The following is a 12,876-nucleotide window of genomic DNA, read 5'->3' on the forward strand; positions in this document are numbered from 1 at the left end:
CAATATAAGTCAAAATCAAACAGACAGACATTAAATTGTAAAAAATGTTATTTTAGTGTGTGTCCCGTATTTATAGAAAGATAGAAATAGAAATAATCTTTATTCAAATAAACTTAATATAAGCACTTTTCAATAGTCAAGTTTTTTTTTATTCTACCGCTTATTCGGAATGCAGATTCATCACAAAATCAGTGTTTTGCTCGCTGAGCAAATTGTTGACAGATTCGTTATGTCACTAATATGTATTTTAATGTTTAAGAAGAATAAGTTTTTTTATAATTATTTACTATTCTTATGTGTTATTTGAACGTTTGTGTTATGATACGAATAAAGATTTTTATCTATCTATCACAAGAAGAATTAAAGCTCTTTTAAATAAATATCGATTTACTTAAATTTAATTAACAACAAGGATTAGGCATGCGATAATCAACATAGAAACCGCTACGCACTTAATCTCTGTTCAATCAGATAACATTGTCAGCGCTATGAATTTTAAGTTAGATATTTTCTACAAAAACATTATTATCATTTATAAATTCTTAAATTTTTAAATGATAATAATGTTGGTTCAGCCATTTCAGAGATTAGTCGGAACAAACAGACAGACAAAAACTGTATAAAATATTATTTTGATGTATGTACCGTATTTATTCATACGCATGTCATCAATATTACAAACAGACACTCCAATTTTATTTATGCGTATAGTTTGCTATATTATTTTATAAATTACGAGAAATAACTTTCAGACACGCTGGCTTAAGTAAAATAGCATTTAACTGGTCGTTAGAGAGATCGTTTTTGCTTATATATGAGGCAGCTGTTATTTTTATCCTAAGTCAGCAAACGCGTAACTACCAAAATATAGTGTAATAAAAAACACATTGCAAACACTTATTAAATACAATTTGTTACGAAGATGGATTATATATTAAATTAATTTTATACATCTTTTAAAATATCCAGCACCATCATTACATAGTGTAAAACAAAGTCGCTGTCGCTGTCTGTCCCTATGTATGCTTAAATCTTTAAAACTACGCAACGGATTTTGAAGCGGTTTTAATAGATAGAGTGATTGAAGAGGAAGGTTTATATGTATAATACATGTACACCCGGGCGGAGTAGGGGTGGGTGGCTAGTATATTATAAATATGAAAAGTGTCTGTCTGTACATTTATTACGTTTACGATAAACGTCTGAATGGATCTTAATGAAATTTTATATGAATATAATTTTGTTTGTTTGTAATACTTTATTGAACAAAAGAAATCTATACATAGTAATAAAATTTAAGTGTCTGTTTGTAATATTGATATAATCGTTTTTACTACTTGCATATAAATATAAATACGGTACATACACCAAAATAACATTTTTTACAATTTTTGTCTGTCTGTTTGTTCCGGCTAATCTCTAAAATGGCTGAACCGATTTTGACGGGACTTTTTTTTAGCAGATAGCTGATGTAATAAGGAGTACCTTAGGCTAATTTTATATTAGAAAAATTATGTTAAATTCCATGCGGACAATGCCGCAGGTCAGACAGCTAGTCTACAATAATATATACTATACAACTTCAAATAATCAACCACTATTTTGGGAAATACGCATACGGACTATATCTTATGAAAATATCAGACAGGCCGTATGCTTATTTCCCACCAGTGGTATTAAAATTGACTAAATCATGTTTTTTTTCAGGTCTGCCCAACGATCTGTCAGTATACTGGCATCAGTACCCGTACAGCCTCGGCCTCGTGTTCTGCAAACTACGCGCACTTATATCTGAAGCGTAAGTCATTAATTATTTATTTATTTAAGTCACACTAAGTGAGCATTACAGTCTCCCAAATGCCCACTTAGGACACTTGTATACAAATACACACAATTATAAACACTAATTACATACATACACGCTAATTACACAAGTAAACAAAAGAAAAATAATACATAATCTTAATTTAACATACTACATAAACCCACGGGCCCACCCGTTCCGTCTCGACCACACTTTTACACACAATCACGACACCGTCCTCGCCGGCAAAGACGATGACCTTCATACACAACATATCGCGCATTCAACCGGAAGCCTGGCCGCGCCCGTGCGCTCCACACCGGCGTCCGGTCGCCCTCCGATAGAACCCCGTCCAATTCACACGGAGGCCTATGTTACGACGGCCTGAGCCGAGGTTCGAACCCCTAGCGGTGCCCTCAGACTAAAGTCGTATCTGTCAGGCGGGAGTTGGCCTTCAGCCGCTCCATAAGTCCTTCCGCGGGTTTGGAGTGCCATCTGCACTCGCCCCCTATCGTCCGGTGAAGCTGTAAAGGCCAGCTGCGGCTAACAGCATTAGAGTAATCCGAAAAAAAAACTACATAAATAATCTACTGCCATCTTACGAAACTCCAGCAAATTACAAGTAAATATGTATGTCTAGATCTGGAAAGCGACTAACTACACAGTTGAGTAGACTCAATGCCAGAGAAATAGGAGCCTGTTTGGCCAGCTCTGTTCTTCTCCATGGAACATCGAACAAGTTTCGTCTTCTTGCTTGTACGTAATTATTGGGCGCTCTTATGGACACCGATGTCAATACTGCTTGGTTACATTTTTCACCTCTCATGACTTTGACTACATATTCCATTAATACAATCTTCCGTCTTACTTCGAGTGTGTCATATAACACTATCTGTATATTATTATATATATAAATATATCTATACATATAAATGAAATTGCAGTGTCTGTTTGTAATATATAACCATTTTTTACTACATGCATATGAATATAAATACGGTACATACACCAAAATAATATAAACGTCAAAAAAATGGCTGAACCGATTTTGACGGGACTTTTATTGCCAGGTAGCTGATGTAATAAGGAGTAACGTTACGTAAAGGCTACTTTTATTTTAGAAAAATTCTCTAATAACTTTTTTGTTAAATACCATGCGGACGAAGTCACGGGTACAGCTAGTATATATATAAAATAATGTATAATTATATGCAGCTCACGGCCTCAGTGGTCTAGCGGTTTAGTACAGCGGTTTACTTTCGATGGTCGCGGATTCGATTCCTCGCACCGACCTCTATATTCATGACCTCAACCGCTATATGTATATAGTATGATTGTTTGTGCCCGTCTAAGTGTTTTTCATTTTTTTTGTAAATACATACATAATATACTCTATGTATATTATGTATGTATTTACAAAAAAAATGTAAGTATTTATATCAGTTGTTTAGTACCCATAACGAATTGAATATATTTTAATTTAATTTAATATTAATTATTTATTTTAATAGTAATTTGTGTCTGTATGTACTAACATTAATTATAAGAAATCTGTAATACTAACAAAGTGGGCAAGTAAGCCTGATAATAAATACATTATTATAAGAATAGAATAGAAAATCATTTATTCAAATAAACTTAATATAAGCACTTTTGAATAGTCATTACATTTTTTTAATCTACCGCTTATTCGGAAAGCTCATCACAAGAAGAACGAGCAAGAAACTTGCGTGTTGCTCTTTTAAATAATTTTATTATTACTTTACATTTTTAAGTTTAAGTGTGTGAATACAAACCACCAATTAGCACTAATTCAATTAAATACTCAAATAGAAAAAATATTGAATATATAACCAACTGGTTAAACAATTAATAAGAGGAAATCAGTCATAGTGATTAGAGCAGACCAGTCCCTACAAGCAGCACCTGTTTACGAGTATGACGGATGAGCCAGCCATCACTGCGCTCGACCATATTTTAGGGAGCCCAATGACCGGCCCACCACGCCGCCACAAGTCTGGACATTTTAGTGAGCATGACTACTCAAAACACTAGACCACGTCAAAGCTACTTATTATATTATTATTATAGCACCAGCTCTGTTTCTCTATGATATGTTGTTATTGACTATATATGGTGCTGTGTTAATTGTCCAGGGTTATTTATTTTATTTATTATAATTACACGTGAAAAAAAAACTTTGCATCCATTTTTACAAAAATTTACGGGTAGGCAGAATATTAATATTTTATTAAAATTGTTTATAAAAATACATTAAATCAATAAAAAGAACATTAAGTTCAAATCGAGAATAGATTAATGTTGTTTGTTTTTTATATTATTTGTCTATAGTCATACTGACGACCTCGGTGGTCTAGCGGTCAAGCACACCGCTTTACGTCCGATGGTTGCGGGTTCGATTCCTCGCACGGCACAAACATTTGTATTCATGAGTATGATTGTTTGTATCGGTCTGGGTATTTTCTATGTATAATAATGTATGTATTTACGAAAAAAAAAACATATCTATGTATTTGTATCAGTTGTCAAGTAACCATAACACAAGCTTTAGGTAGCTTAATTTGGATCTAGATGGCGCTGTGTGAATTGTACTGAGATTATTTATTTATCTCTCGTATGTAAATATACTGAATGCTAAATATCTATTGTTTGAAGTTATGGTCGAATTTCCACTACTGGTCGAGCAGTAGTTTATAAATACTTATATCTATACATATAAATAAAATTGGAGTGTCTGTTTGTAATATTGAAATAACAGTTTTTTACTACATGCATATGAATATAAATACGGTATACACCAAAATATTTTTCTTTACAATTTGAGTCTGTCTGTCTGTCTGTTTGTTCCGGCTAATCTCTGAAATGGCTAGACCGATTTTGACGGGACTTTTATTGGCAGGTAGCTGATGCAATAAGGAGTAACTTAGGCTACTTTTATTTATACAAATAAAGTTAAATTCCACGCGGACGAAGTTGCGGGTACAGCTAGTTCCTAATATTAGTAAAGTGTAGTTAATGACGGTTTAACGGGACTATAGATCAGAATCTATGGTGCCCATTAGCCCAGATAGGTTTAGCTGATAGCTGTTGAACACAGTGGCGTAGCTACCTAGGGCCCCGGGACGCTCAAGTTCAGGGGGCCCTCGAACCCTTACCAGAAAATCTCGATCGAACTGAACTTTTGAAAACTTCTCCCATTTTCAAAATAAATATAACAGGTTGCAACCCGACTTTACTCGTGGCAACTCAGTTGAGAGAAATTCTAAAGTTATACCTTCGGAACTCCCCTAAATTCTTTCTGTGGGTTGGCAGTGTTGTCAATTTGACGGATAGCGATATGTGCGTTTTAATAAAACTGTAATGTAGGGCCCCACTGCTGAACAGTGGGGTCCAATTTTTTCAGGGCCCTTGGTTATTTAACTACGCCACTGGTTAAACATAACCGAATGTGGTCGACGATATGGGACAACGACGCGTTTCACAACTCTCATAACCTTAATAACATTTGACCTTTTTGTTTATTTTATAGAGATTTTTTTGGATGACAATGTCATATGACAATTATATGATGACCTAGATTGTTCAGCGGTTTAGAACTTCCAATGGTTCGATTCCTTGCACGCTTCAAAAATGTTTGTACAAATACAAATGTATATTCATGAGTATGATTATTTATCATATCTAAATCCAATACAATCAATATAAACCAGACCAATGTTTTGTATTTATTCAAATAAACTTATGTTTTATTTTACCAGGATTCATTACAAGAAAAACGAGAATTTGAATTCAGTTCGCAGTCATCTCGTTATTCACTTCCTTTCTTACAATATCATCTTCCACACAGTCCATACATCTCTGCCTTCCTCTGCCCTTATGTAACATCAACTCTTTAATTTTTATTTTTTATTAATTTAAATTGTCGTATTGACTCCAGCTGTGGGGTTCTGCAAATGTTCTCTCTAACAAAATACATATTGAAAAAACCTGTAAACCCTGGTTTATTCGTAACTCGGAGGTTCATCACACCTGGGAATCATCTGTCAAGGAGGAAATCTCTCAAACAAAAAAAAAAATCGAAATAAACTTGCTGTTCAACTGACATTGCCTGATTATATGGCACGTCTTAAGAGACGTAAAATACCAGACTTCAACAACCTGGCATAAGGTGGAATATCTGAGGCTGGGTTCTCAATGGAGAATCACCTCTCACGATATAAGATAATCAACAAATCTGCTTATAGTCTGGAAGACTGATTGCATTTTAAATTATTATAATTCCCAAGTAATTAGCGGATGTATATTGTTTGGGAAACTACTCTGCTACCAAAATGTTAGGGAAACGTCAGTCATTTACCATTATGGTTCTGCGGATTTCTTGGGCTTCAGGGTCTCGAAGATATCTTCGCTAGCTTTCACACACTTTCACAGTAGGTTTAACACAGTTCTAATTTATTTCAATTCACAACAAATGCGCGCGCGCGTCAAGGCCGCTGTACGGTCCGTTTGTTACTAGGTGAGGGAGGGGAAGGCAAAGCGCGGGAACACAAACTAACGGACTCTAATATAATAATCTGTGCTTACGATGATACCGGGTAGATTTTGAACATATATATTATCCGCGTAATTGCTATTTACTTGGGAATTATAATAATTTCAAATGCAATCAGTCTTCCAGACTATAAGCAGATTTTTGGCGGCCGTAAATTTAAATTCCACGCGGACGAAGTCGCGGGTACAGCTAGTTATTTATATAGAAGAACATGCAAAGAAAATTACGATAATACCCAAGAAAATAACATTCACGAGGAGAATATATAAATTTTTTGGAGCTCGTAAATATCATATATACAATAATGTTAGCTCGTATGGTGCAGGTGTTCTTAACATGTATAGGGACCGGCTGGAGCTGTCTTAATTATGGTGTCGTCGGTTATATAGGCAATTAGAGGCTTTATATATACACAAGTTTCTCGCTCGTTCTTCTTGTGAGGAGACAGCTTTCCGAGAGAAAGATTAGAATAGAATAGAATAGAAATCATTTATTCAAATAAACTTAATTTAAGCACTTTTGAATAGTCATAACAATTTGTTTTTTATCTACCACTCGTTCGGAAAGCTGTCTCATCACAAGAAGAACGAGCAACAAACTTGTGTGTTGCTCTTTTAAATAATCCTTGTAAGTTTACATTTACAAGTCGAAACGTGTGAATACAAACTACCAACAAGCACTAATTTTTGGGTCAAATATAAATATGCAATAAGATTAAATCAGTCGTAGTGATAAGAGCAGACCAGTCCCTACAAGCAGCACTAGCTTCACGAGTATAACGGATTAAAAAAATAATTATTGACTACCTATTTAAAAGTGATTAAATGTAAGTTTATTTGAATAAGGAATTTTGTATTCGATTTTATTTCTAAGTATGATTACTAACTTTCTTAACAAATCAAAGCATCTTTATTTATGTAGGTCTATTACAGACTCTTATGATGATCGAGATGAGAAAATCTCAGCTCGTATTCTTTTCAAAGGTTTGGAATGATATTCAGGAGAATAGATGACCACCAGCATATACTATTGACTAAAGAGTCTTATCACGTAATCAGAACATACTAGTCCCCACAAGTATCGTATTCTTTCAACTTTGCTATTTGAATTTAATCAAACAAACACCTGGGGAATTATTCAAATAAAAAGTACGTTGTCGGCCTTTTAAAAAGGAATAAGCTCTTTTCTTGAAGGTTTCAATATCGAATCGGTTCGGATATACCATTACGTTGTCGGAAGGTGATTCAATATCGAATGTGGTTGTGCGAGGCAAAAAGTTTCTAGAAAACCGTACTGTGGAAGACCGCCATTCATCCAGATGATCAGGATGGTTCTGATTTTAGTTTCTGGCGGGTAGTACGGTGGTGAAACTCAGCAGCTGGTATTAATCCGAACAATTCCTCAGAACACTAGAAGAATGGAATGCTAAGAATTTCGTTCAATGTTGTCAGTTACCAACCATTTCACGATCATATTCACTCTGCTAGAAGAATAGAAATGGACTGCTAAGGAGTTCGTTAAATGTTGTCAGTTACCAACCATTTCACGATCATATTCACTCTGCTAGAAGAATAGAAATGGACTGCTAAGGAGTTCGTTAAATGTTGTCAGTTACCAACCATTTCACGATCATATTCACTCTGCTAGAAGAATAGAAATGGACTGCTAAGGAGTTCGTTAAATGTTGTCAGTTACCAACCATTTCACGATCATATTCACTCTGCTAGAAGAATAGAAATGGAATGCTAAGGAGTTCGTCTCTTAAATGTTGTCAGTCACAATTACACCATCAGTCAATGTTTATTCATTCATTCTTAGGTGGGTACGTTTTGGCCGAATCTATTCTAATGAGTTCATTTATTTTCGGCCGGTCCATTTAGCGCTGTGAAGTCTTAACAAAGCACTGTTTCCACGCAATTGGACGCCGCTAACTAATAATAGCTCTCTGCAATAATTAATATAAAACAATATTAATTGACCTATAGATTGATTAAAGCAATTTACTAAACAATAATAGATTTTATATATAATTCAATAACAAACGAAATGGACTTGTAACTTACTCTTGAAATGATATTGCTATAGATATACTCGTGAACGAGTCCTGGACTTGTCTGCTCGGATATCTATAACTGATTTAGTTTGTTTTTTTTTTGAGGATTTTGGGCTATTGTCAAGACTTATTTTTATAGATGATAATAGAATGCTGCAATCACCTGTGCTAGTGGTTTACGCTGGCGGGGCACCAGTGAAGGATGATAGAGTGAACATGAGGTCAGGTCAGTTAGAGCATCGTAACAAATTGACCTCTTGGTCAATTCTTATTTATCACAATAGTTTCCAGGGGGAACCGCGGTTGGTGGTTAATCTGATATGGAACATTGCTAGCAATAAGATCATCAGTCATTACTACCAATCCCCTTTCCCCCTATTGTCAGGTGTTAAGAGCTATAGCACTGCGACCGACACAGATCTATTTTTCAAAGTTCGCTACCTAGACCCGTCAGGGACAAGAATTGAAGGATATTCTTAGGAGATATTCAAATTCAAATTCAAAAATCATTTATTCATGTAGGACATTTTAGCCGCTTATGAACGTTAAATTTTTACATTCTAATTTTATTTTTTTTCCCTACCGTCCAGTTCGGTATATAGATCCAATTGAGAAGAACTGGTAAGAAACTCAATTGAATTACTTTTTTTAAATCCCGTTTATTTACAATGCATAGGTATTTATATAGGTGTCTATGTCTAACATTAGATAAAAACCATAGCTCCAAAGAATATCTTTGAAATTCACTCTATCTATTAAAAAAAAAGCTTCAAAATCCGTTGCGTAGTTTTAAAGATTTAAGCATTCATAGGGACGGACAGACAGCGACAGCGATTTTGTTTTATACTATGTAATATATATTATAGTTGGTACTTCATATTATAGTTGGTACTTCATTTAGTGCCTTTTAGTATATTTTTATTATATTTATGTTTAAAAGCGATGTAAGGAAATGAATGAAATAGAGAAATAATTTACAAAATACGTCAACACTTCACGATCTGAGTGACACTCTGAGTGTCATCCATCGAGAAATGAAAATATATATTTAATTGACGTTCTGTCATTGCTTGTCCATGAATTTTCCCTTCCTCTGAAATATAGTTAATTTTTTCTGAATGTATTTATAATGTAACGATATTATTGTAAGATATAAATTTGTCATAAAATAATATTTATATTCATTTAAGCCCACAGTTATAAATCTGCCTGAAAAAAAATTTAAATGTCATATAAAAAAATGCTTCGTCTCCTTTGTAAAAATGCTTACTATAAAATTGAAGAATTCGTTAACGATAATGTTTTTATAGAAAAACTTTAATTCTATAGCACTGACAATATGATCTGATTGCACTAATAATGAGTGCGTAGCGATTTCTATGTTGATTATCGCATGCCTCTTACTTGTTATACTGTAATTGCTATACTTTAATTATATCTCATCTGTTGCTCTTTTGAATAGATTTTTTTTATATATATATTTATATTTTTAAAAAATATATTCAAAAGAGCAACACACAAGTTTCTTGCTCATTCCTCTTGTGATGAATTTGCGTTCCGAATGAGTGGAAGAATCAAAATATGATTAGTCAAAAGCGTTTGTAATTATTTTATTTGAATAAAGATTATTTCTATTTCTATTGACGACCTCGGTGGTCTAGCGGTCTAGTCTACCGCTTTGCGACCGATGGTCGCGGGTTCGATTCCTCGCACGGCCCAAATATTTGTATTCATGAGTATGATTGTTTGTATCGGTCTGGGTATTTTCTATGTATAATATGTATGTATTTACGAAAAAAAAAATATCTATGTATTTTTATCAGTTGTCTAGGACCCATAACACAAGCTTTAGCTAGCTTAACTTGGGTCTAGATGGCGTTGTGTGAATTGTCCTGAGATTATTATTATTACTACAAAGTATTTAGAATATTAGTTGCCCTGAACATAGTCCATTCATATATTTTTCTGCCTTGCTCTTTCTTTATAACCATCTACATTTATCTATGTATTTGTATCAGTTGTCTAGGACCCATAACACAAGCTTTAGCTAGCTTAACTTGGGTCTAGATGGCGCTGTGTGAATTGTACTGAGATTATTATTATTATTATTATTATTTCTTCAGTTCCGTGATAATGCTATTAGTTGATCTATTGATTGATTGAGTTTTTACTATATAAAACCGTCATGCTACTCAAACACTGCTTTTGTTGATAGTAACATACATATATAACATACACATATATTAGTAACAACATAGTTGTGGGGACTCGTCTGTTCAGGTTGTGAACACTGATAAAATGTTTTGTTCTTTGCGATATCATATGCTGGTGGTCACTCTATTCTCCCAAATTTGAATTTTAATTACTGTGAATTATATTTTATATATATTATAAACATGTTCCACTATTATTTGAACGAGCTGAGTTTCTTGTCAGTTGTTCTCAACTCGATATCATTCCGAACTGACGGTAGATTTGACATATCAGCGGCTAAGAAGAGATTATGTGTTATTACAGCATCTATGACTATTTACATATTTATAATATAAAAGTTTTTACAATTATATATTACAAGAAATCGAATTCTGTTATTTTTATTAGGCAACGGTGTTATTAGTATATTAATAGTATGTTTATCGTTTGTAAAACATTCAATATCAGATTCCTATTTAAAATTTTCTTAAAAAAAAAAACTAAATTTTGATGTCCAACGTTTAAATGGGAGAAAAAATTATATATATTATTAGTATTATATTATTATTAACGGTGTTGCAGCGCGATAATAAAACACAATAGATCTACATGAATAAAGATATTTTGAATTTGAAAGTTTCTAAAACAAATGTCATGAGGGGAAATTGCATATGCCGGCAATTATATATTGCTTAGTAAGCAGACATGTGCGGTAGCCCGTCGCTCAGGGTGATTTTTAACAAAGGTTTATATGTCTAAAAAAGCAGGAAAAGTCGTGTGTAACAGTTGTATATAAATCGCAAAGATAAGTTCAATAGTTACGACAATATAACGCTGCACCAGACGGATAGACGGATGGTCAAAGTAGCTCTGCAAAGTGATCCCTTTTAACTTTTTGGGTTCAAACCCTAAACAATTATAGCTACAGATAGGGGTTGTGAAAGATAAGGGTTGAAGGCGTGAAAGTGGGTTACGGGGTGCAAAAGTTAATATGACAGTTTGTAGTATAATTTACGTGATAATAATAATAATAATAATAATCATTATCATGTAATGATAATGATTATTATGTATTGTTAATAATAATCATTATTATGTAATTATAATTATTATTATTGTTAATAATAATCATTATCATATAATGATAATTATTATTATTGTTGTCTTAGTATAAAACAAAGTCGCTTTAGCTGTCTGTCCGTCCCTATATATGCCTAAATCTTTAAAACTACGTAACGGATTTATATATGTACACGTTGTACTTATATACCAATTCGTCAAATATTATGCATACAATTAAAAATTGTACAGCAAAAAATAGTCTTTTGTTCTCCATGGCCCGTTAACATGCTAATTTCTGTGTTCAGCGCCGAAGAAAGCGATTCTGGCGCGGCGTATTTTTTGCTGAGTCGCTGTTTTCTAAATGCAGTCAAGTTATATAAATGAATGTCGACTTGTCACCGTAATTTCTAAGCGGTTAATTTATTTGGTAGAATTAATTTCAACCGTGAACTGTACCCTTTTAGTGCAAATTGGTTTGCATCAGAAATAATTATGGTAACCTAATTGAGAAGGTAGAGCGACTTCAATACGACGGTGTATATGACTATATAGTCTGAACTGTAAGAGCATAGAATATAATATAATAGGTGTATTTGAAGGTAACTGTAATTAATAACGTTGAAAATCAGTGTCGTGGATTTTGTATTTTTAATTGACACGCAATCAAACTTAAAAATGTAACAATAAAATTATTTAAAAGAGCAACACTCAAGTTCCTTGCTCGTTCTTCTTGTGATGATTAAAATGTGATGACTACACAAAACTGCTTCAATGTAAGTTTATTTGAATAAATGATTTTCTGTTCTATTCTATTCTTTGTCATAGCATAATGCTGAGGGCCCTTACACACACATCAGTACACAGTGACGCAGTGACGGTGCTCCGCAGTGGTGGATACGCATTTTTTTCCTTTGTTATTATTGTTTTGGTATATGTGTTTATATTTTTTATTTTCTTTAGTTAGATTTTATCGTTCGCTTTTTTTTCTTAATGATTTGTATTGTGTTTATTATTCCAAATTCAAATTCAAAATACCTTTATTCATATAGGTCTATTACAGACTCTTATGATATGTCAAATATACCGTCAGTTCGGAATGATTTCGAGATGAGAAGAACTGACAAGAAACTCAGCTCGTATTCTTTTCAAATTAATATTATACATGTTTACAATAATACAGATTAATTTTTA

General features: G+C 33.4%; 1 protein-coding gene across 1 annotated transcript in view; it reads left to right on the forward strand.

Annotated features, from left to right (window-relative positions):
• LOC131855173 (neuropeptides capa receptor-like) overlaps positions 1-12,876 on the forward strand; it is a 147,408-nt gene that overhangs the window by 37,537 nt on the left and 96,995 nt on the right. Inside the window, exon 2 of the mRNA XM_059206419.1 lies at positions 1,708-1,798. Within this exon, the coding sequence (XP_059062402.1) occupies positions 1,708-1,798 (91 nt within the window). The remainder of the gene's footprint in view (positions 1-1,707; positions 1,799-12,876) is intronic.

This window comes from Achroia grisella, unplaced genomic scaffold, assembly GCF_030625045.1.
Source record: "Achroia grisella isolate CSIRO2021 unplaced genomic scaffold, CSIRO_AGI_Agris_v1 utg1314, whole genome shotgun sequence".
NCBI classification, from domain to species: domain Eukaryota; kingdom Metazoa; phylum Arthropoda; class Insecta; order Lepidoptera; family Pyralidae; genus Achroia; species Achroia grisella.